Genomic DNA, 26,249 nt, shown 5'->3' with positions numbered 1-26,249 from the left:
TTTAAATGTTCTGGTATCCTTGTTTGCATATGGTTTGTGTCTTTTTGGTGTTTTTTTTGTATCCGAGAGCCCCAATTGTGCACTTTTACTATTAAATCACAGTGTAAATATGATTTTTGATTTCATTTTATTACTGTATCAATAAATGTTATTTGCTTTCATGTGACGTATGTGAGTGGGGTGAATTGAGCATGTCAGCGCCTCATACTGGTCTCTGCCTGCTATTACTGGGATCCCCCACAAATAGCACAACCATAATATGTGAGATCAAGATCAACACAGGGAGAGAAAAAGAGGGAGGTAGAGGAACATGCACTCCGTTATTGGGTAATGGATAAGGAACGGTTTTGTTACTCAATAATGTAAATTTAAACAAAACAAGTGCAGTAAAACAATATTGGGATACGTCTGGACCTCTCAATCAAAGTGAAAGAAAATGTGAGGCATGTTAACTTAAGCCGCATTCCAGTGTTTCGTGTCGAGAGAGAGAGAGAGAGATATTTTACTTTTGTTTTGACTATATTATTGATCTTTCTTTACTTGTTGTTGTGGTGAGTGCTGGGATTGTGTGTGTTGTTGATGAGTGATGCTTGTTTTTGACAGTCTGACACATCTAAGTGGTCTGCTCTATTTTGGATGACTCTCAAGGGGCAAGGCCTGAGCAGGGGAGAAGTGATTGATGGTCGTGAATGCAGAGTTAGGCCTTTGGCTCAAATCAAATCCCTGAGGTGACGTTGTTTTGAACCTGCTTTCATGGGAACCCTGGATTTGAACCATGGATTTGATGAACTTGTAAAGCCTACAGTACTTGTGTACAAGATGAGGACTAGTTCGACCTGGAGAATGCAATCCTTTGTGCCTTAATGGAATAAGACAATATTGGATTAATATCTGTATTTCTGATATTAACGAAACAGCACATTAAAGTATGTATGATGTGATATTCTAATCTCCCTTTCGCCTTGGTTCTTCTGTTTCTCACGGAAAATTAGCGTGGACTGTCTAAGCTATAGTATGTCGGACTGTAATTGCTGACTTGTAAATGAAGCATCAATAAAGTTATTCTCTATACTGAACATGGTGTACAGTTCTCATATGACATATTGCAATACAATATAAAATACCATAGTTTAAAAATGTCAATGGCAGCAATACTATGGTATAGTGCAACTGTAGTAGATGAAACAAGCCATACATGATGGAAGTGTGAAACTATGCTGTTTTATAATCAGAATAATGTAAAGATATTTACATGTCTGTCTGCCTGTCCACCACCCCACTTACCTATAGCCTGGTGCAGAGAGATTCCAAAGGAATTACATTACTATTAAACACTGGTGTTGACCTGTCAATCATCTAAGGGAAGTTACCTAGGGGAGAAGTTACATGGAAATGCCTTATCACATTTCAATCAAATTATGACATCAAAATACAGTGCATTCGGGAAGTATTCAGACCCCTTTACTTTTTCCACATTGTGTTACGTTACAGCCTTATTCTAAAATGGATTAAATAATTGTTTTTCCTCATCAATCTACACACAATACCCCATAGTGACAAAGCGAAAACAGGTTTTTAGAAATCTTTGCAAATGTATTACAAATTAAAAACGGAAATATCTTATTTACATAAGTATTCAGACCCTTTCCTATGAGACTCGAAATTGAGCTCAGGTGCATCCTGTTTCCATTGATCATCTTTGATGTTTCTACAACTTGATTGGAGACCAGCTGTGATAAATTCAATTGATTGAAAAAGAAAAGGAGAGCCGCACACTCTAGGAGCTCAGATGCAATAATTTAATAACCTAATCACCAACGTTTCGACAGACAAGCTGTCTTCATCAGGGTATAGACAGCTTGTCTGTCGAAACGTTGGTTATTAGGTTATTCAATTATTGCATCTGAGCTCCTAGAGTGTGAGGCTTTCCTTTTCTTTTTCAAGTGTTCTACTCCGCTAGCCAGCACCTCGCCTAAACAGGTGTGCGTTTCTTTCGCTTCCAAATTCAGTTGATTGGACATGATTTGGAAAGGCACACACATGTCTATATAAGGTCCCACAGTTGACAGTGCATATCAGAGCAAAAACCAAGCCATGAGGTCGAAGGAATTGTCTGTAGAGCTCCAAGACAGGATTGTGTTGAGGCACAGATCTGGGGAATGGTACCCAAGAACACAGTGGCCTCAATCATTCTTAAATGGAAGAAGTTTGGAACCACCAAGACTCTTCCTAGAGCTGGCCGCCCAGCCAAACTGAGCAATCGGAGGAGAAGGGCCTTGGTCAGGGAGATGACCAAGAACCCGATGGTCACTCTGACAGAGCTCCAGAGTTCCTCTGTGGAGATGGGAGAACTTTCCAGAAGGACAACCATCTCTGCAGCACTCCACCAATCAGGCCTTTATGGTAGAGTGGCCAGACGGAAGCCACTCCTCAGTAAAAGGCACATGACAGCCCACTTCGAGTTTGCCAAAAGGCACCTAAAGGACTCTCAGACCATGAGAAACAAGAATCTCTGGTCTGATGAAACCAAGATTGAACTCTTTGGCCTGAATGCCAAGCGTCACATCTGGAGGAAACCTGGCACCATCCCTATGGCGAAGCATGGTGGTGGCAGCATCATGCTATGGGGATGTTTTTCAGCGGCAGGGACTGGGAGACTAGTCTGGATCGAGGGAAAGATGAAATTAGCAAAGTACAGAGAGATCCTTGATAAAAACCTGCTCCAGAGAGTTCAGGACCTCAGACTGGGGTGAAGGTTCACCTTCCAACAGGATAACGCAGGAGTGGCTTCGGAACAAGTCTCTGAATGTCCTTGAGTGGCCCAGCCAGAGCCCGGACTTGAACCCGATCTAACATCTCTGGAGAGACCTGAAAATAGCTGTGCAGCGACGCTCCCCATCCAACCTGACAGAGCTTGAGAGGATCTGCAGAGAAGAATGGGAGAAAGTCCCCAAATACAGGTGTGCCAAGCTTGTAGCGTCATAACCAAGAAGGCTTGAGGCTGTAATCGCTGCCAAAGGTGCTTCAAGTACTGAGTTAAGGGTCTGAATACTGATGTAAATGTAATATTTAAGTGTTTTATTTTAAAGAAAAAAATGTTAACTTGTTTTTGCTTTGCCATTATGGGGTACTGTGTGTAGATTGATGGGGGGGGGTTAATCAATTTTAGAATAAGGCTGTAACGTAACAAAATGTGGAAAAAGTCAAGGGGTCTGAATACTTTCTAAATGCACTGTACATCTGAAAACAGCTAAATAACAACAAGGATGCTAAAAACACCAATATTCTGGAGAATAATTCCACTACTTTAGAAAACTTTTATTGTGGCTTTAGACTTTATTCATGAGTATCTGGTTTGTTCTTGGCAATTTCATGTAGGCTACACATGTGAATGCATATGTTGCTAACCAAGATGAGGTTTCACTTAATGGATGTTTACTCTGAGGGGTAAACCATCTGTTGTGCTGGCAGAGTCTGGAGGTTGGCTACAACAGGGGGCGTGATGATGGAGTTAATGAAGTTGTCTGATCTAAGGACAGTTTTGAGTCCCATCCACCCCATAGCCATCTGGCTCTGATCCACCCTAACCCTCACTGCAATACCCCCCTAGGATAGGATAAGGGTAATCTGATCCTAGATCTGTGCCTACAGTGTTTTTATGTTTGCAGAAGAGTGAGAGGGATGGTTTCTCTTATATTTCAAGGGGGAATGGAATGATAGAACATGAGCAGTGGTATAGTATCATTCCAGACTGTGGTTAGGACCTAATTAGATTGGTCCCACTGTTATCTTGTTTACAAGACAAACTATCTGCCGCCCACGGTGCATCAACAACAAACATACATCAGTTCTGCAAAGGTTGTATCTATATCGATTCCATATGAGTATGCAAATTCTATTCTGTTACACTTTTGTGGGGTGTGGGTGGGAAGGTGCCGGTAGTCATTTTGTGTGCCATAACAGTTTATATTTAGGTGCAATACTTTTAAGCCAATATTGTATGAGGTGCAGGAACTCATGCACTATAACATTTTAGGTGCCAGTGAGCTCTTGCCCGACAATGGAGGATGTTAAGGGATTATTTAATCATATAGCTTCACTGAACATAAATATAGATCTAGCATACTCTGTGTATACGACCTTCAACTAACAGTAACAATATGTCATATTAGTTGAGAGGTGGTGCCAGGACAGAAGGTTATCTATTTGGCAAAATGCCATTCTGTTCAAATCAAAATCATGCGCCGAAAACAATGGGTGTAGACTGAACCGTGAAATGCTTGGTTACGAGCCCTTCCCAACAATGCAGAGTAAAGAAATAATAATCAAAAGAAAAATAGTAACACAAGTGGAATAGAATACACAAGTATGGAGCTATATACAGGGATACCAGTACCAAATCAAATGTGCTGGGGTATGAGGTTTTTGAGGTAGATATAGACATGAAGGCAGGGTAAAGTGACTAGGCATCAGGATAGATAATAATAAGAGAAAAATAAAGAACAGAGTAGCAACAGCATATGATGAGTGTAAAAGAGTTTGTGTGTGTCTGTGTGTGTATTTGTGTTTGTGTTGTCGGTATGGGTGTGTGTTATGTGTGTGTGCGTATGAAGTGTCAGTGTAATGTGTGTGTGAGTGTGTATATATAGTCTTGTGAGTGTGCATATAGTCAGTGCAAGATACGGTTAGCACAGATATGGGGCGGCAGGTAGCTTAATGGTTAAGAGCGTTGTGCCAGTAACCGAAAGGTCGCTGGTTCTAATCCCTGAGTCGACTAGGTGAAAAATCTGTCGATGTGCCCTTGGGCAAGGCACTTAACCCTGATTGCTCCTGTAAGTCGCTCTGGATAAGAGCGTCTGCTAAAATGACTGAAAATGTAAAAACTATTCCGGGTAACCATTAATTTACTATTTAGCAGTCTTATGGCTTGGGGCTGGAAGCTGTCTCAGAGCCTGTTGATCAGAGATCCGATGCTTCGGTACCATTTACTGGACAATAGCAGAGTGGGAGGCTGGAGTCTTTGGCAATTTCTCGCGCCTTCCTCTGACACCTGATATAGAGGTCCTGGATCGCAGGGAGCTTGGCCCCAGTGATGTACTGGGCTGTCCGCACCACCCTCTGTAGCGCTTTGCGGTCGAGGGTGGTGCATTTGCCATACTAAGCATTGATGCAGCCAGTCAAGATGCTCTCAATGGTGCAGCTGTATAACTTTTTGAGGATCTTTTCAGCCTCATGAGGGGGAAGATGTGCTGTCGTGCCATCTTCATGACTGTGCGGGTGTGTGTAGATCATGTTAAGTCTTTAGTGATGTGGACACCAAGGAACTTGAAGCTCTCGACCCACTCAACTACAGCCCCGTCGATGTGGATAGGGGCGTGCTCTCCCCTCTTTCTCCTGTAGTCCACGATTAGCTCCTTGGTCTTTCTGACCTACCAGGCCTACCATCTTTGCGTCGTCAGTGTTGTTGCCTTCACTCACCCTCACCGCCGTTCTCTCAGGAAGTCTAGGATCCAGTTACAGAGGGAGGTGTTCAGTCCCAGGTTCCCCAGCTTGGTGTTGAACGCTGAACTGTAGTCTATAAACAGCATTCTCACATAGTTATTTCCTCTCTTGTCCAGGTGGGAGAGGGCAATGTGAAGTGCAATTGAGATTGCGTCATCTGTAGATCTGTTGCGAATTGGAGTGGGTCCAGGGTGTCTGAGATGATGGTGTTGATGTGTGTCATGACCAGCCTTTCAAAGTACTTCATAATTACAGATCATAGATAGTCATTTAGGCAGGTTACCTTGGAGTTCTTGGGAACAGGGACAATGGTGGTAGCTTGAAACATGTTGGGATTACAGATTATTATTATTAAAGGTAAGCATACCACCATTGACCATGATTCAATTCCCTCTCTTTTTATTCTAATGTAGAGTTGTTACATCAAAACCTCAGACATTCTTCTCAGATTATATAGCAACAAACCCACATGGATTTCATAGGGGAGAATAGAAACAGTGGCTCAAAGGTTTATCAAGATCAATTTGTGAACAGCTCTGTCTATGCCATCTTTCAAATTAATCTGACTGTGTTATCTAATAAATCCAGTCTGTAATGCAGACATTTGGCACCAGTTTGCGATTCTTCTCACATCTCATCTCACCAACATGCATTGTTCTGAACCACAGACAAGCCTGTAGATGTATATGTGATGATGTCATTTCAGGACATATTTATACAATATTGTTAGGGTTACTGTACCAAACAGATGTGGCACAAGCCAGATTGTTTTCTATTTGATGAACAAATAAATAAAGTAGGCTATGGTCTTGGCATTAGAACCCATTGGCTACTGGATAGTGTGTTTACAAACTATTTGAAGTGAGTAAAATTGACTGCGTCTTTTGAGGGAAAGCAAAGGGCCAACAAGAAAAGTAGATGTTTTAATAACTTATTTATAATGTGTGATGTATTTTTATGACATTAGTTACATTTTACCTCTATGAGGTTAATCATTATATCCCTATTTCTTCCGTTTGAAACTGAGATACAGTGTAGGGCATGTCACTGTATTCTGTACAGCCTGGATTATGATTCTGTTTTCTAGTGCCCCCCTCTGGTTAATCGCAGGAATCGCAAGGCCCATCTGTTTGCAGGCGAATGCCATGGGGCTAGCTAGAGATTCTACAAACCCAGCAAAACATGAACCAGCATAGATAGGTAGCTTTGAATGAAAACTCACTTTATATAGAAACGTCCGTTCACTGTGCCTTGCTCCGCAGAAAAGTAATTATTAAACTACAGAAGCAGGCGTATCGGTTTGCTTGCAAAAACAATCACAACACACGTTCAGCTAGCTAGTTAGCCTGCTAACAACTTTCTCCTGCACGCCTCCCAGTTCCTGCACCACGAGCGTGAGGTATGGTTAATTGTTGAACATTGGGGTATGTTGTGAGAGTGGGAAAACTATTAAAATGCAATTTTATCGTAATGGATACGTGTACCATATAATGCTGCATTGTCAAGTTTGGTAGCAAAGTGTTTTCACAAATCACTGGTCTACCACGAAACAATGCTAGCTAGCTGCTTGCTAAAAACGTCGTTAGTGTAGTTCAAAGGCCTTGCTAGACATCGGGGTCGAGTAGCGGAGTGATCCGACTTGCAGCTCCATGTTATGCTAGCTAGCATTTAGCACCTACATAGCTATGCTTAATGCTACATTTTTGCATAGATCTCCAGTTAGATGGCTGGCTAGTTAGCTAACTAGCTAGATAGATGCTAAATTAGAACATCTATCTAGCCACTGTAAATATAACTATGTTGAAAATCTATAACCATTCAATAGAATGCCATGTTTTGTGGGGTTTGATGTTGAAAACGGGCAATGGTGTTTATTTTCTGTTAGCACTTATTCCCCTTTTGACAGCTTATGCTAGCTAACATGCTAGGCTAGCAGGTGCAGTGATTTCAGACATTATTGTTTATGAACTGCATAAATACCATGCAGGGAAATGTAATAAACTTCCAACAAGCTAGGTTGTTATTTGATTACCTGGAATAATATTGAGAACTCAGCAATTATTGCTGCTACAAGATAAAAAGCTTACTGTCAGCATCTTCTCCATTTTAGTTAGTGATAAATATATCTAGCATATATCACAGAGCAAGCAGCAGGGACATGGTTTCCAGAGCACAGATGTTGAATTTACACATTGCTGTTGTCTCTATCTCCAAGGCAATCATGTCAGGCATCAAGAGGAAGATTGAAGACAAGGACCCAGACTATGAGGACATCTCACAGGTTCAGGAGAACAAACGACACAAAGTAGTGGAACAAAATGGTAAGACTAGAAGTTCTACTACACATGTTATTGTACTATCAAAGCCTTCCTGTACTTGTGCACTTAGGCTGTATGGACAATTACTGGTTCACGGTATCTTTAGGATGATGCTAACATGTGACCTAGCTCACTCCGTCTGTGTTTTCTCATACTTTTTCAAACTTGCCAGCGAGGGAAGCTACGGTGCAGAAGATTGAGGCCATCATCAAAGACCAGTTCTCTTTGGAGATGAAGAACAAAGAACATGAGATCGAAGTGATCGGACAGGTAACTGTTAACCTCATCTACTGAATGAGTATCATATCACCATACATGAGTCATATCAGAACCATGAGTGGACAAAAGTACGAACACCTTAAATGCATGCAAAGACAAACACTCTGTTTTCATGTTTATTACCTTTAATTGTGTGTAATTACAATATACAATATAGAGCTGGGACGATAAACCAACAACTACCGACGTCACCTTCCTCTTACCGAAGCATTTAGCTTACATCTGTAATTTTTGGTGATTTTGCTACACAATGTTCCTATAGATGGTTCCAAAACCATTATTTGTTCAACAGTAATAGCCTATGCATTATGTGGATTCCTGCTATGAAATTATCTGCCTGTCCCTGTTTCGGTTTTGGCTGCTGTGTGTGCGAGCCACTCTCACTCCCTCTCCCCACTGTGCTCAAAATGCAATTGCGGGAAAAATACAGTTTTCAAGGCAACTGCAGTTCTACTTACAGAAAGTAGAGTCACAGCTTTCTGTTAGTATATAATGTATTTCTCACCTCTTAATATTGGCACAGGGTTGGGCGATGTCAACTTTTGACCTATCGTGATTATGTACCCATAAAACATTGTGATTAATAACATTGGACTTATATAGTGCTTTTCAAAGACCTAAAGTCACTTTACAAGGACCCAGTCAAAACAAAACATCAGACTAAACAAGACATGAATAAAGAGAGGGGTGGGCTCAAAGAAGGGAAAGAGTGTGATGTATCAGTGTATGGGGATGGTTGGGATTTAGATACGAACCCGGTTTAGGGTAAGGGGTGGGATTGGGGTTAGGATACGAACCCGGTTTAGGGTAAGGGGTAGGGTAAGGGTTTGGTTTAGGTGCTGCTCTGTATGGTGAAGTGAGGAGTGTATTTTGGTGGGGGCTTAAGGGTATACGGTGCATTCGGAAAGTATTCAGACCCCTTGACTTTTTCCACATTTTGTTACGTTACAGGCTTATTCTAAAATGGATTAAATAAAACATTTTTTTCATCAATCTACACACAATAACCCATAATGACAAAGCGAAAACAGGTTTTAGAATTCTTTGCAAATCTATATAGCATATTTATTGAAATAGGCTACAGCAAATAGGAATAGGTAAATTACTCAGAATGTCACTTGTGTGCTGCCCTGCTGTGCTCTGTGAGACTCATATAGAAAGTAATACCCAATGAGTAACGATATCTTTGCTAAATGCACGGGGCACCAGTACCGAGTTGATGTGTAGGGGTATGAGGTAATTAAGGTATATATGTACATATACACTACCAGTCAAAAGTTTAGACACACCTACTCATTCAAAGGTTTTTCTTTATTTTTACAATTTTTTACATTGTAGAATAGTAGTGAAGACATCAAAACTATGAAATAACACAGATGGAATCATTTAGTAACCCAAAAAGTGTTAAACAAATCAAAATATATTTTATATTTGAGATTCTTCAAATAGCCACCCTTTGCCTTTATCAGCTTTGCACACTCTTGGCATTCTCTCAGCCAGCTTCATAAGGTAGTCACCTTGAATGCATTTCAATTAACAGGTGTTCCTTGTTAAAAGTTAATTTGTGGAATTTATTTCCGTCTTAATGCATTTGAGCCAATCAGTTGTGTTGTGACAAGGTAGGGTCGGTATACAGAAGATTACATTTACATTACATTTTAGTCATTTAGCAGACGCTCTTATCCAGAGCGACTTACAGGAGCAATTAGGGTTAAGTGCCTTGCTCAAGGGCACATTTACGTCATTTAGCAGACGCTCTAGACCAGAGCGACTCACAAATTGATGCATTCACCCTATAGCCAGTGGGATAACCACTTTACACATTTTTTTTTTGGGGGGGTAGAAGGATTACTTTATCCTATCCCAGGTATTCCTTAAAGAGGTGGGGTTTCAAATGTCTCCGGAAGGTGGTGAGCGACTCCGCTGTGTGTGGGGGGGGTGGGGGGGGTAGAAGGATTACTTTATCCTATCCCAGGTATTCCTTAAAGAGGTGGGGTTTCAAATGTCTCCGGAAGGTGGTGAGTGACTCCGCTGTGGGGTGGGGGGGGTAGAAGGATTACTTTATCCTATCCCAGGTATTCCTTAAAGAGGTGGACTTGGTCTTTTACCTATTTGGTAAAAGACCAAGTCCATATTATGGCAAGAACAGGTCAAATAAGCAAAGAGAAACGACAGTCCATCATTACTTTAAGACATGAAGTTCAGTCAATACGGAAAATGTCAAGAACTTTGAAAGTTTCTTCAAGTGCAGTCGCAAAAACCATCAAGCGCTGTGATGAAACTGGCTCTCATGAGGACCGCCACAGGAATGGAAGACCCAGAGTTACCAGCCAAATTGCAGCCCAAATAAATGCTTCACAGAGTTCAAGTAACAGACACATCTCAACATCAACTGTTCAGAAGGGACTGTGTGAATCAGGCCTTCATGGTCTAATTGCTGCAAAGAAACCACTACTAAAGGACACAAATAATAAGAAGAGACCTGCTTGGGCCAAGAAACACAAGCAATATACATTAGACAGGTGGAAATATGTCCTTGGTCTGGAGTCCAAATTTGAGATTTTTGGTTCAAACTGCTGTGTCTTTGTGAGATGCGGTGTGGGTGAACGGATGATCTCCGCATGTGTTGTTCCCACCATAAAGCATGGAGGAGGAGGTGTTATGGTGTGGGGGTGCTTTGCTGGTGACACTGTCTATGATTTATTTAGAATTCAAGGCACACTTAACCAGCATGGCTACCACAGCATTCTGCAGCGAGATGCCATCCCAAGTGGTTTGGACTTAGTGGGATTATCATTTGTTTTTCAACAGGACAATGACCCAACACACCTCCAGGCTGTGTAAGGGCTATTTTACCAAGAAGGAGAGTGATGGAGTGCTGCATCAGATGACCTGACCTTCACAATCCCCCGACCTCAACCCAATTGAGATGGTTTGGGATGAGTTGGACCCAAGAGTGAAGTGCTCAGCATATGTGGGAACTCCTTCAAGATTGTTGGAAAAGCATTCCAGGTGAAGCTGGTTGAGAGAATGCCAAGAGTGTGCAAAGCTGTCATCAAGGCAAAGGGTGGCTATTTGAAGAATCTCAAATATAAAATATATTTTGATTTGTTTAACACTTTTCTGGTTACTACATGTTTCCATATGTGTTATTTCATAGTTTTACAATGTAGAAAATAGTGAAAAATTAAGAAAAACCGTTGAATGAGTAGGTGTGTCCAAACTTTTGACTGGTGCTGTAGGTAGGGGTAAAGTGACTAGGCAACAGGATAGATAATAAACAGTAGCAGCAGCGTATGTGATGAGTCAAAATAGTTAGTGCAAAAAGGGTCAATGCAGATAGTCCGGCTAGCTATTTGGTTAGCTATTTAGGAGTCTAATGGCTTGGGGGTACAAGCTTTTCAGGGTCCTGTTGGTTCCAGACTTGCAATGCCGTAAGTTCAAAATGTAGGCTAAACCATCGCCAGTCACATCACAATGTCGTCGCTATCGACAATGGCTGTCAATCATTGTCAATGATGCTGTTAATAGGCCTATATCAATTAGCCTCGGCCTAGTGCTTGAACGTTTTTGTAAGACATTGCATTTACTGATAGCCATGTAGTCTAATTGATTAATCTATCTAGCAACAAGATCATATTTACAGTTAGCAATCTATCTAAAGAGTTCCCACTTCATCAGGTGGAGAATAATAGTTAAGGCCAATATGCACAAAGATGTCTGCAAATTCATCTCTGAAGAGCCAAAAACAGGTTGCACATCAAAATATCAATCATGCTTTCCATGGATGTGTTAGAGAAATAGTTTACCTTTTGAGTCATAGGCTACCATCTCAGTTGTCTTACTTGGTACTGGGAAAAAATTGTCTACAGCCCTGCCGCTAATGCAAAGTAGTAACTGTCCATAAAAAAAAAATGTTTGTTGTGTTTATCGTTATCGAGCAAAATAGTTACATTTATTGCGTTATGAATTTTTGTCCATATCTTCCAGCTCTAATACAATACAACTTTATTGTCCATATGTTACAAAGAACAATGGAAATTTGTCTTGTTCTCCGTTCTCAACCCCCTCAGACAGCACACATCACACATACAGTTTAAGACGAGCACAGGGTCAAGCTGCAGTGCTGCGCCCCTGGATGTAGAGCATGTTGTGGGGTTAAAGGCCTTGCTCAAGGGCCCAACGATCAAATCAAATTGTATTTGCCACATGCGCCGAATACAACATGTGTAGACCTTCCAGTGAAATGCTTACTTACAAGCCCTTAACCAACAATGCAGTTTTAAGATAGGGGAAGGTCTTGAGGATGTGAACCCAGCAGCCATCCATTTTTGCCAGATCAATTCCACCCTTTTTCCAGTGCCCGGCATGGGAATCAAACCGGCCACCTTTTGGCTACAGGTCCAACTCCTTAGCTGCTGGGCTACTTACTGCCGCTACATGCTTATACTGTAGGAGAAAAGTTAATTACACGCTTATACTGCAGGACAAATCTTCAGTGTTTCTGTTCATTTCTCCGTTACAGCGTCTGAATGAGGCCAGGCGAATGATGGACAAGCTCAGAGCCTGTATCGTGGCCAATTACTATGCCAACGCTGGGGTGCCCAAGCTCCAAGAGGTAAGGTAGCTTTAAGTCCAATTTCTTATAAAAATAAAAATAAACTACAAATTCTACAACTTCATTCCCTCTCCTTTCCTACGTTTACCAGCAGGCATCCAAAAGCGACCCGGCGGTGCTGAACCACCCGGCCATCAAGCGTTTCCTGGAGTCACCCTCCCGCTCCTCCTCCCCTCTCAACCAGGGCTCGGACGCCCACTCCCTGGGGCCCTCGGAGTCTGAGTCCCTGTCCCAGCAGGGTGAGGGGCCGGAAAGGGACGTGGAGGGCTCCTGGAGAGAGGACAGGGGCAGGCAGGAGCGCAGGCCGGGCCGCAACACAGGGAAGGTGAGTGGACTGTGGAGTCTGAAGTAGCTTCCTCTCCCCGTCTCCTTTCCTTCATCCATACTGATCTGAAATACCTGGTCAAATTCCTTTCACCTATCCTGTCTTTTCAAACCTATGCAGATGAGGCAAAGGAGCCGAAGAGAGGGAGGCACTGTAGATTATTGAGATGCACCCTTGGGAAGGCAATCATATGATGACCCTTTTGATAATTACTGCAGTGGTAAAAGGCTTCTGATACACCCTCTAACATTAATACTATGACTGTCTCCTTTGTTGTAGGACACGTTTGGCATCCCATCGTCAGGCGTACTGTCGTCATTCGAGGGGGAGCAGAGGGTGACCTACCACACTACAGGAGATGAGGCTTCCAGGCTCTACATAAAGAAGACCATCGTGGTGGGAAATGTCTCCAAGTACGTGACTGATATTATCAATGAGTTTTTCAGTTTTTTACTCAGTAGAATCTGAGAGCTTTTCAAGGCAGTGGTCCCATTCTTTTTGCTGACACTGTGAACTTTCTTAAGCATTTCACAATACATCTAGACCTTTGTGACAGATATAAACAGCAGCAGTGTGTTGCAAGCTCTTGTAATACAGTTGCAGGGATGCAAACTCGTCACTTTTAGGCAATATATCTCTAAATAGGTCATCCACGTGAATCGTGTAGATCCGTAATAAAGTGTGCAGACGCAAGACTGTATCATCCATTGAGCTATAAAAGAGAGGCGCGAACAGATCTTCTCCCGTGTGATCACTAAATATAAAGGTGTATCTTTCTGAGATCGAAATGTATGACTGAGCACAGAATGCATCACTACGCGTTCTACAAATACAATATCAGAGTTTAGAGTGTGATGTCAGATATTTCATATCAGAATGTTTTATCCAATATCACCTGTGATAGCTGTGAGCAGCCATCCGCATCCCCTAACCAGCCATTAGCCTACTCAGCTGCTTCTGTCTGTTTTTTCTGCGCATCTCCATCAGTTTTTAAATGTTATTTAGCCGTGATGGCACACAGGGGTGTGCAGACAGTAATGCATTTTCTGTTACATTTGTTTAATTATTGGAGTGGCTCGCAGCGCAGTATCTTTTAATTTAGCCTGGAAGAGCAAGCAGGCCAGTTGGACTAGGCTGAATGCCACTGCCATAGAGGAAAAACGGAGCACAGTGACAGTCATGATTGCGCCTTTACATCACTGAAAACCGCAAGTTTCTAACCCAAACTACCGAAGTGACCTTCTCCCCTTTCTACCACGAATTGGCGCAAATTTTATAAACCATGTCGCGGGCCGCAAGTTTTTGGTTTGATAACAAACAACCTTGTTTAGTCATGTTTAATTTGTTGGCTTTGCACAAATTTGGATGGCACAGGATAAATTCAAAGAGATGCTTCAAAGGTAGGATGCATATGCCTTATCAATGTAATTCTAAGCTAAACCTGAATAAAAAATGTATATATTTTTCTGGTGTTCCTTAAATACTGTTTGGTGCCTAACTTTTGGGAGCAGAGTGTGTTTTTGTGTGTGAGACGGAATGAGAGAGTGGTGTATGTGAGAGAGAGGAAGAGGATGTGTGTGGGAGAGGGAGTAAGTGATTGAGCGAGATGTGTGAGGAAGGGAGGGAGTGTGTGGCTATGTGTGTGAGTTGTCTGAAGAGTAGGCTAACGATGGTTTCGCATAGGCCTAGTGTGTTTTCTCCTTACTGCCACAATGAAAATGCAGACCATTATGCATTTATATTCCTCCTGCCCAATCACAGGTAGGCCTTTGGATATAAGCAAATCTACTATTTTCTGCATTGTATACAGTAAATTATACAGTAAAACGTGTGAACGGGGGGGGGGGGCAAACCCTGTGGTATCACAATACTACTCGCTTGGCATCTCATTGTTAGTGAAATGTTGGTATTGTGACAACCCCACTCTGAAAATTGGCATGTTTTTGTGCAGTTTACATCTTTTTTGCGTGTTTCCATGCAGGAAAATGTTGTCACCTTTTTGGGCCCTCACCAGTTTGCCTCCCTGCAGTTGGGTTTCTCAGTAGGCACTCAGCACACCTTGTTTTTGTTCCCTCTCACTACAGTAAGCAGTTGGGTAACTGGGTGCATGTCATGCAAGCCCAGTCTTGATACAGAACTCTGTGTCCTGATCACTGACATGTGTTCCCCCTGGATCACAAGCCTGTGTTTAGGGGTTGAAGGGAGACACTACTAGAACACAACAAGTAGGCTTGCATGTCATAACAGTGACATTAAACAGTAATTATTACTTATGTCCCCTGACTTAACAAAGTAGCTACACTCCCTATCTGCAAAAGCTTTATCGTGTACTAGCACCTTACTTTACTCTATGAAATGTATTTGGAATTGTATATATATATATATATATATACAGTGGGGAGAACAAGTATTTGATACACTGCCGATTTTGCAGGTTTTCCTACTTACAAAGCATGTAGAGGTCTGTAATTTTTATCATAGGTACACTTCAACTGTGAGAGACGGAATCTAAAACAAAAATCCAGAAAATCACATTGTATGATTTTTAAGTAATTAATTTGCATTTTATTGCATGACATAAGTATTTGATACATCAGAAAAGCAGAACTTAATATTTGGTACAGAAACATTTGTTTGCAATTACAGAGATCATGCGTTTCCTGTAGGTCTTGACCAGGTTTGCACACACTGCGGCAGGGTTTTGGCCCACTCCTCCATACAGACCTCCAGATCCTTCAGGTTTCGGGGCTGTCGCTGGGCAATACAGACTTTCAGCTCCCTCCAAAGATTTTCTATTGGGTTCAGGTCTGGAGACTGGCTAAGCCACTCCAGGACCTTGAGATGCTTCTTACGGAGCCATTCCTTAGTTGCCCTGGCTGTGTGTTTCGGGTCGTTGTCATGCTGGAAGACCCAGCCACGACCCATCTTCAATGCTCTTACTGAGGGAAGGAGGTTGTTGGCCAAGATCTCGCGATACATGGCCCCATCCATCCTCCCCTCAATACGGTGCAGTCGTCCTGTCCCCTCTGCAGAAAAGCATCCCCAAAGAATGATGTTTCCACCTCCATGCTTCACGGTTGGGATGGTGTTCTTGGGGTTGTACTCATCCTTCTTCTTCCTCCAAACATGGCAAGTGGAGTTTAGACCAAAAAGCTCTATTTTTGTCTCATCAGACCACATGACCTTCTCCCATTCCTCCTCTGGATCATCCAGATGGTCATTGGCAAACTTCAGACGGGCCTGGACATGTACTGGCTTGAGCAGGGGGACCTTGCGTGCGCTGCAGGATTTTAATCCATGACGGCGTAGTGTGTTACTAATGGTTTTCTTTGAGACTGTGGTCCCAGCTCTCTTCAGGTCATTGACCAGGTCCTGCTGTGTAGTTCTGGGCTGATCCCTCACCTTCCTCATGATCATTGATGCCCCACGAGGTGAGATCTTGCATGGAGCCCCAGACCGAGGGTGATTGACCGTCATCTTGAACTTCTTCCATTTTCTAATAATTGCGCCAACAGTTGTTGCCTTCTCACCAAGCTGCTTGCCTATTGTCCTGTAGCCCATCCCAGCCTTGTGCAGGTCTACAATTTTATCCCTGATGTCCTTACACAGCTCTCTGGTCTTGGCCATTGTGGAGAGGTTGGAGTCTGTTTGATTGAGTGTGTGGACAGGTGTCTTTTATACAGGTAACGAGTTCAAACAGGTGCAGTTAATACAGGTAATGAGTGGAGAACAGGAGGGCTTCTTAAAGAAAAACTAACAGGTCTGTGAGAGCTGGAATTCTTACTGGTTGGTAGGTGATCAAATACTTATTTCATGCAATAAAATGCAAATTAATTCTTTAAAAATCATACAATGTGACTTTCTGGATTTTTGTTTTAGATTCCGTCTCTCACAGTTGAAGTGTACCTATGATAAAAATTACAGACCTCTACATGCTTTGTAAGTAGGAAAACCTGCAAAATCGGCAGTGTATCAAATACTTGTTCTCCCCACTGTATATACTCTATCAGTCAAAAGTTTGGACACACCTACTCATTCAAGTTTTTTTTTTTACATTGTAGAACAATAGTGACGACATCAAAACTATGAAATAACACATATGGAATCATGTAGTAAACCAAAAAGGGTTAAACAAATCAAAATATATTTTATAGTTGAGATTCTTCAAATAACCACCCTTTGCCTTGATGCAGTTGCAATAACCATCAAGAGCTATGATGAAACTGGCTCTCATGAGGACCGCCACAGGAATGGAAGACCCAGACTTACCTCTGCTGCAGAGGATAAGTTCATTAGAGTTACCAGCCTCAGAAATTGCAGCCCAAATAAATGCTTCACAGAGTTCAAGTAACAGACACATCTCAACATCAACTGTTCAGAGGAGACTGTGTGAATAAGGCCTTCATGGTCAAATTGCTGCAAAAAAACACTACTAAAGGACACCAATAAGAAGAAGAGACTTGCTTGGGCCAAGAAACATGCGCAATGGACATTAGAACGGTGGGAATGTGTCCTTTGGTCTGGAGTCCAAATTTGAGATTTTTGGTTCAAACCGCTGTGTCTTTGTGAGACGCGGTGTGGGTGAACGGATGATCTCCGCATGTGTAGTTCCCAACGTAAAGCATGGAGGAGGAGGTGTTATGGTGTGGGGGTGCTTTGCTGGTGACACTGTCTGTGATTTATTTAGAATTCAAGGCACACTTAACCAGCATGGCTACCACAGCATTCTGCAGCGATATGCCGTCCCATCTGGTTTGGGCTTAGTGGGACTATAATATGTTTTTCAACAGGACAATGACCCGACACACCTGCAGGCTGTGTAAGGGCTATTTTACCAAGAAATGGAGTGCTGCATCAGATGACCTGGCATCCACAATCCCCCGACCTCAACCCAATTGAGATGGTTTGGGATGAGTCGGACGGCAGAGTGAAGGAAAAGCAGCCAACAAGTGCTCAGCATATGTGGGAACTCCTTCAAGACTGTTTGAAAGTATTCCAGGTGAAGCTGGTTGAGAGAATGCCAAGAGTGTGCAAAGCTTTCATAAAGGCAAAGGGTGGCTATTGGAAGAATCTCAAATATAAAATATATTTTCATTTGTTTAACACTTTTTTGGTTACTACATGATTCCAAATGTGTTATTTCATAGTTTTGACGTATTTACTATTATTCTACAATGTAGAAAATAGTAAAAATAAAGAAAAACCCTTGAATGAGTAGGTGTGTCCAAACTTTTGACTGGTACTGCATATATATCTATATATATATATATATATATATATATATATATATATATATATATATATATATATATATATATGGATATATATAGATATATATAGATATATGATATATATATATATATATAGATATATATATATATATATATATATGTATATATATATATATATATATATATATATATATATATATATATATATATATATAGATACTTAGCTTGGAGTCATTAAAACTCGTTTTTCAACCACTCCACACATTTTTTTAAAATAAACTATAGTTTTGGCAAGTCGGTTAGGACATCTACTTTGTGCATGACACAAGTAATTTTTCCAACAATTGTTTACAGACAGATTATTTCACTTATAATTCACTGTATCACACTTCCAGTGGGTCAGAAGTTTACATACACTAAGTTGACTGTGCCTTTAAACAGCTTGGAAAATTCCAGAAAATGATGTCATGGCTTTAGAAGCTTCTGATAGGCTAATTGACATAATTTGAGTCAATTGGAGGTGTACCTGTGGATGTATTTCAAGGCCTACCTTCAAACTCAGCGCCTCTTTGCTTGACATCATGGGAAAATCAAAATAAATCAACCAAAATAATTGTAGACCTCCACAAGTCTGGTTCATCCTTGGGAGCAATTTCCAAATGCCTGTAGGTACCACGTTCATCTGTACAAACAATAGTATGCAAGTATAAACACCATGGGACCACGTAGCCATCATACCGCTCAGGAAGGAGACACGTTCTGTCTCCTAGAGATGAACGTACTTTGGTGCGAAAAGTGCAAATCAATCCCAGAACAACAGCAAAGGACCTTGTGAAGATGCTGGAGGAAACAGGTAGAAAAGTATTTATATCCACAGTAAAACGAGTCCTATACATCGACATAACCTGAAAGGCCGCTCAGCATGGAAGAAGCCACTGCTCCCAAACCGCCTTAAAAAAGCCAGACTACGGTTTGCAACTGCACATGGAGACAAAGATCGTACTTTTTGGAGAAATGTCCTCTGGTGAAACAAAAATGGAACTGTTTTGCCATAATTATCATCGTTATGTTTGGAGGGAAAAGGGGTTGGCTTGCAAGCCGAAGGACACCATCCCAAACGTGAAGCACGGGGGGGGGCAGCATCATCCTGTGGGGGTGCTTTGCTGCAGGAGGGACTGGTGCACTTCACACAATAGATGGCATCATGAGGAAGGAAAATTATGTGGATATATTGAAGCAATATCTCAAGACATCAGTCAGGAAGTTAAAGCTTGGTCACAAATGGCTCTTCCAAATGGACCATGACCCCAAGTATACTTCCAAAGTTGTGGCAAAATGGCTTAAGGGCAACAAAGTCAAGGTATTGGAGTGGCCATCACAAAGCCCTGACCTCAATCCTATAGAAAATATGTGGGCAGAACTGAAAAAGCGTGTGCGAGCAAGGAGGCCTACAAACCTGACTCAGTTACACCAGCTCTGTCAGGAGGAATGGGCCAAAATTCACCCAAATTATTGTGGGAAGCTTGTGGAAGGCTACCCGAAACATTTGACCCAAGTTAAACAATTTAAAGGCAATGTTACCAAATACTAATTGAGTGTATGTAAACATCTGACCCACTGGGAATGTGATGAAAGAAATAAAAGCTGAAATAAATCATTCTCTCTACTATTATCTGACATTTCACATTCTTAAAATAAAGTGGTGATCCTAACTGACCTAAGACAGGGAATTTTTACTAGGATTAAATGTCAGGAATTGTGAAAAACTGAGTTTAAACGTATTTGGCAAAGGTGTATGTTAACTTCTGACTTCAACTGTGTATATATATATATATATATATATATATATATATATATATATATATATAGCTAAGTGCTTATTAAGTCTTTAAAGGTTTAAGTGCACTGTTTTTCTCTGGGATCCCATTAACACGATAAAAAAAGAAAGAAAAAAAGCTGTTTAATTGTCACATACACCGGCAGGGTTCCAGGTTGCACAGCATAATAGTTAGACTCATATGCGAGGAAAATGGTCGCACTGTAGAGCCCTGACCGGATAGGTTTAGTGAAATGTTATTTATTTTTCAGGGTCAGCCATAGTAGTAAGGCGCCACTGGAGAAAATGTGGGTTAGGTGCCTTGCTCAAGGGCACATCGACAGATTATTCACCTTGTCGGCTCGGGTAGTCGAACTAGTGACTTTCGGTTACTGGCCCAACGCTCTAACTGCTAGGCTACATGCCGCCCAGGGAGTAGAGAGAACTGGCTGAGCTCCAGCTTGTCTTTCTATCTCCTCCTCTCCCCCTGCAAGGCAGCTGCCTCTCTTTCTCTCTCTCTCCTCCCCTCCATCTGTCAATCCGAGGTAAACAAACAGAACCAGGGCACTAGTGCACAGTGACTGACAGCTCTGCTAGACATGTCTCTCGCAGTTTCTTTCTTTCCCTCTTTGTGTTTTCTTTGTTTTTCACACTCTACTTTTCTCTCTTTCTCTCGCTCTTTCTCCCCCTGTCCCCCAACTTATCTCTCCTTCTTCTTCCCCTTCTCCCTACCTTTCTTGCTTTCTCTTGCTCCTTTCTCCCAATATATTTGGTGGTCCTATGTGGCTCAGTTGGTAAGAATGTGGCACTAGTAATGCCAGGGTCATGGGGCCACATATACAAAGATGAATGCCTTTCCTACATAAAAACGTCTGCTAAATTGCTAAAATATATTATCTCCCTTCTGTCTCCCAGGTATATCCCTCCTGATAAGCGGGAGGAGAATGACCAGTCGACCCATAAGTGGATGGTGTACGTCAGAGGCTCCAGACGAGAGCCCAGCATCGATCACTTTGTCAAGAAAGTCTGGTTTTTCCTGCACCCCAGCTACAAGCCCAATGACCTGGTGGAAGTCAGGTGTGTGTGTGTGTGTGTGTGTGCACGCACATGTTTGTGTGCGCACGTGTCTGTACTTTGGAGGTAGGGCTCGTCTTGTTATTGAATAGATCACTGGGGTGTTGTTTTTAAATGCAGGCCTCAGGCAACAGCAGACAGATTGAGACTCTCTGAGCAACATGTTTTGATCTGATGAGATACGACAGGGAGGGGCAACTTTGATGGGGTGGGGGCAACAAAAAATCTGAACTCATCATGAGGGGCCGCAGTGGCATGCGGGTCTGTGTACCCACATCCACACCCACACATGCAGTCAGAGACGGCCCCAAAGCAAAAACATTTTGGGGGCCCCCATCCACCTTGCGAGCAAAATATCTTAGCCCCCCCCACCCCCTTGTCAGCGGCGTGAGTTAATTTCCTGCAATTCTGCACATTTTGCCATGGGGTGGAGAGAACATTTTGCAGTTTTAAAGCAAGTTTGCTGCAATTCTACACATTTTGCCATGGTGCGGAAATGTTTGCAGTTTTTAAGCTTATTTCCTGCAATTCTACACGTTACCCTGACTTATGCCGTGTTAATAGGATATCTGAGTCAGAGTGATTAACTAAATCAATGGGGGCCCCCTGGAGGTCAGGGCCCCTGGACACGTGCCCTGCATACCCGGTCGGTAATTTGACCATGATTACTAGTTTAGATAGCTGGCTAGACTAATTTAGCAATCTAAAAAAAGGTTAGCTGACATGGGCTAATTGAGTGACTGCTGATGCACAGCCAAATTTCTAAATGACACCTTGTGTATTCTACTATTCTAGCTTTCAACAGTAAGTTGAGACCCCGAATGAGTACTTTTTTATTTATTATTATTTTGGGCAGCCAGTTGCCCAACCCTGAGCTACGATGTAGTGTTGCCCATGTTTACACCATTTCCATTTCATATTATAGGTCAACAAAAGTTTTCTGAACAACTTCTGTTTGGCCAGACAAAGATGTAGGCATAGCTAGTGCAGATGTAGGCCTATCTAGTGTTAGACCAGGGTTTTTTCTTGATCAAAAAGGGGCTTAGGTGGTGGGTGTGGCAGGGGGCGTGGTCAGTGTGGCTGAATTTTAGAGAAACATTTCTCAAATTTCTCCATTGAGCTGTGAGAAATCTTTGCAGTTTTAAAGCAAATTTCTTGCAATTCTACACATTTTGCCATGCATGTGTGAGAAAATGTTGCAGTTTTAATGGAAATGTCATGCAGTTCTACATATTCTGACATGGAGCTGAGTGAACATGCAGTTTTAAAGGTAATTTCCTGCAATTCTATACATTTTGCTCAAACATAATAACAAAATACAGTGCTTTCGGAAAGTATTCAGACTCCTTGACTTTTTCCACAGCCTTATTCAATACTCCATAATGGCAAAGCAAAAATAAAAACCTGATATAAAATTTACATAAGTATTCAGACCCTTACTCAGTACTTTGTTGAAGAACCTTTGGCAGCGATTACAGCCTTGAGTCTTCTTGGGTATGACGCTACAAGCTTGGCACACCTGTTTTTGGGGAGATTCTCCCATTCTTCTCTGCAGATCCTCTCAAGCTCAGTCAGGTTGGATTGGGAGCGTCACTGCACAGCTATTTTCAGGTCTCTCCAGAGATGTTCGATCGGGTTCAAGTCCGGACTTTGGCTGGGCCACTCAAGGACATTCAGAGACTTGTCCCAAAACCACTCCTGCGTTGTCTTGGCTGTGTGCTTAGGGTCGTTGTCCTGTTGGAAGGTGAACCTTCGCCCCAGTCTGAGGTCCTGAGAGCTCTGGAGCAGGTTTTCATCAAGGATCTCGCTGTACTTTGCTCCGTTCATCTTTCCCTCGATCCTGACTAGTCTCCCAGTCCCTGCCGCTGAAAAACATCCCCACAGCATGATGCTGCCACCACCATGCTTCACCGTAGGGATGGTGCCAGGTTTTCTCCAGACGTGACGCTTGGAATTCAGGCCAAAGAGTTCAATCTTGGTTTCTTTAGCCCAGAGATTCTTGTTTCTCATGGTCTGAGAGTCCGTTAGGTGCCTTTTGGCAATCTCCAAGCGGGCTGTCATGTGCCTTTTACTGAGGAGTGGCTTCCATCTGGCCACTCTACCATAAAGGCCTGATTGGTGGACTGCTGCAGAGATGGTTGTCCTTCTGGAAGGTTCTCCCAGCTCCACAGAGGAACTCTGGATCTCTGTCAGAGTGACCATCGGGATCTTGGTCACCTCCCTGACCAAGGCCCTTCTCCCCCGATTGCTCTGTTTGGCCGGGCGACCAGCTCTAGGAAAAGTCTTGGTGGTTCCAAACTTCTTCCATTTAAGAATGATGGAGGCCACTGTGTTCTTGGGGAGCTTCAATGCTGCAGAAATGTTTTGGTACCCTTCCCCAGATCTGTGCCTCGACACAATCCTGTCTCTGAGCTCTACGGACAATTCCTTCAACCTCATTGCTTGGTTTTTGCTCTGACGTGCACTGTCAACTGTGGGACCTTATATAGACAGGTGTGTGCCTTTCCAAATCATGTCCAATCAATTGAATTTACCACAGGTGGACTCCAATCAAGTTGTAGAAACAACTCAAGGATAATCAATTGAAACAGGATGTACCTGAGCTCAATTTCGAGTCTCATAGCAAAGGGTCTGAATAATTATATAAATAAGGTATTTCCTTTTTGTCTTTTTCTTTTCTGCAAAAAATTGTCTACCTGTTTTCGCTTTGTCATTATTGGGTATTGTGTGTAGATTGCTGAGGATTTTGTATTTATTTAATCAATTTTAGAATAAGGTTGTAACGTAACAAAATGTGTAAAACGTCAGGTGGTCTGAATACTTTCCGAATGCACTGTATATACTGCTAAATTCATTGTTTTTGGAATTTTCAATTCTCCCTCACTGTGTAGCTTTTATTTTGGTGATTATTATTTCTCAAAGATTATATAATATAAATATATAGGTCCATTATCTTTTCTACATTATCCGGTTTTAGACATTTTCCATCCCAATTTATTTTGTATTTTGTATTATTCTTTTACAGTTTGGACTTAGGCAACCTGAAAAAACGCTAAGGCGGCACGCTCAAGGATTTCAATAGCAGAAAAATCTCTGTTAGATTGGTTGAGTAGTAAACACTAGAGGTGTTCACGGGTCCACCCAAACTCGAAAAACCAAGACCCGACCCGTGACCTATAATTCTAACTTTTTGCTCCGGTCTGTTTTGTTTGTCATCGGGTCTCGGGTCTATGTAACTACAGCTGAGAGACGTGAGTGGACCCGAATGGACCCGTCCACGGCTCTTCAAAGCCTATAGCAGCCAAACTCAACTGTCGGACCGGAGTCCGGGACGGACCCAGAGAAGGGTTAACCCAGACCGCATTTTGTTATATAAAAGTCAATACATTATTTTTAGACAGCTTTTTAAAAAAGCTACCGGGCGCTGTGGCCTCTTTATTTCAGCAACCTCTCTTTCTCGCTCTCTCTCAAAGCAACGCCCACCTCTACTAGTGCCCTGTCTTACCCAATGACATTAATCCAAATATCACATTCAACTGTAAATATCACAGATAGGAGCTTAGTTACCAGTATCTTTGTTTAATATGGCTTGTTAAAAAAAAAAGAAGAAGAATATTCTGAAAACCGTATATTCAAAGACGAGTGGACGGAACAGTATTTATTCATTCTCCCTGCAACTAGCACAGAACCATTATGCCTGATATCCAGTGAGTCCGTAGCTCTCGTGAAAAGTGCCAATGTTAAGCGCCATTATGACACCAGGCATAGTAAATTCGATCAGACGTATCCCCTGAACAAGGAGGTGAGAACGAACAAGAATAACCAACTCAAATCCCAATATGAGAGGTCCACCAAAGTCCTTGTCAGTTCTCTGACAGCCCAACAATGTGCAATGGGGTGTTCACTGAGGATAGCTTTGGTTTTGGGAAAACACAAAAAAACTTTTTCAGACGCTGAGATGGTAAAATAATGCATGTGTGAAGTTGCTGACACCTTGCTTGAAGGTAAACAAAAATATGAACTCAGGGAAAAGATCAAGCAGATCCCACTGTCAGATTCCACAGCAATGAGGAGAACGGAAATATTAGCTGAAGATTTAACTTCCCAACTTTTTATTTATTTAACCTTTATTTAACCAGGTAAGCCAGTTGAGAACAAGTTCTCATGTACAACTGTGACCTGGCCAAGATAAAGCAACAACACAACTTGATGAGGCCATTCAGAATGTACCATGCATTTCATTAGCTGTGGATGAATCAACAGATAACGCTGATACTGCCCAGCTTCCGGTGTTTGTCAGATTATATAACGAAACAAAGAAAGAATTCTGTGAGGAGCTGTTGGGCTTAACAAATCTAGAAGCGCACACACAGGGAGAGGATATCCATGAGACCATCAAAGGGATGATGACAAAAAGGGGGATAGATCTGAAGTCAGTGGTCTCCATCAACATAGATGGAGCTCCAGCCATGATAGGAAGAGGGAGGGCACTGGTTGCACGTTTGAAAGAGGACCACCCTGACCTGACATCATATCGCTGCATCATCCATCAATCTGTCCTGTGTGCCAGTCTGGGAAAAGAGTATTCTGAGGTCAAGACAACGATGATGAAACTGTTCAACTTTTGAGAGCAACATCATCCCTACAACAGCGCCTGCTACGAGGCATTGTAGCAGAGGCCAATGCCAGTTTTGATGACTTACTACTGCACAACAATGTCAGATGGTTCAGCAAAGGCAGGGTTTTGGAACGCTTTTGGGCCATTCAGGAGGAAATCAAATTTTCTTATCAGAGGAAATGAGTGATAAGGCAACTCAGTTTTTGGAAGATGAGAAGCTGGAAACAGTTTGAATTTTTGACAGACATTACATCACACCTTAATCAACTGAATGTTAAGCTGCAGGGACGGGACAACACAGCTTTTTAAGAATGATCTCCAGGGCGAACTTGTCCACTTCCCCAATCTTCTGGTGCAAATGCAGGGAGACAAAGGTGTTCCCAACCATGTTGATTTCATCCAGAAGTTGATGGATAACTTCAAGGCTCGCTTTGATGACTTCACTGTTGGAAGAGAACTGCTGCTGCT

At 42.2% G+C, this 26,249-nt stretch overlaps 1 protein-coding gene across 5 annotated transcripts in view; it reads left to right on the top strand.

Moving 5' to 3' along the window:
- Positions 1-6,623: 6,623 nt before the first annotated feature.
- LOC121581237 (YEATS domain-containing protein 2) overlaps positions 6,624-26,249 on the top strand; it is a 63,411-nt gene continuing 43,785 nt past the window's right edge. For 4 of the 5 annotated variants that reach the window (XM_041896725.2, XM_041896726.2, XM_041896724.2 and 1 more), the window contains exons 1-7: positions 6,624-6,901; positions 7,718-7,823; positions 7,993-8,090; positions 12,625-12,717; positions 12,809-13,042; positions 13,322-13,455; positions 21,005-21,166. In XM_041896725.2, coding sequence (XP_041752659.2) covers positions 7,724-7,823; positions 7,993-8,090; positions 12,625-12,717; positions 12,809-13,042; positions 13,322-13,455; positions 21,005-21,166 — 821 coding nt within the window. In that variant the 5' untranslated portion in view covers positions 6,624-6,901; positions 7,718-7,723. The remainder of the gene's footprint in view (positions 6,902-7,717; positions 7,824-7,992; positions 8,091-12,624; positions 12,718-12,808; positions 13,043-13,321; positions 13,456-21,004; positions 21,167-26,249) is intronic. The other variant, XM_041896723.2, reaches the window with a different exon arrangement.

Source organism: Coregonus clupeaformis, chromosome 14 (assembly GCF_020615455.1).
Source record: "Coregonus clupeaformis isolate EN_2021a chromosome 14, ASM2061545v1, whole genome shotgun sequence".
NCBI lineage: Eukaryota > Metazoa > Chordata > Actinopteri > Salmoniformes > Salmonidae > Coregonus > Coregonus clupeaformis.
This window is presented reverse-complemented; position numbering and strand designations above follow the sequence as displayed.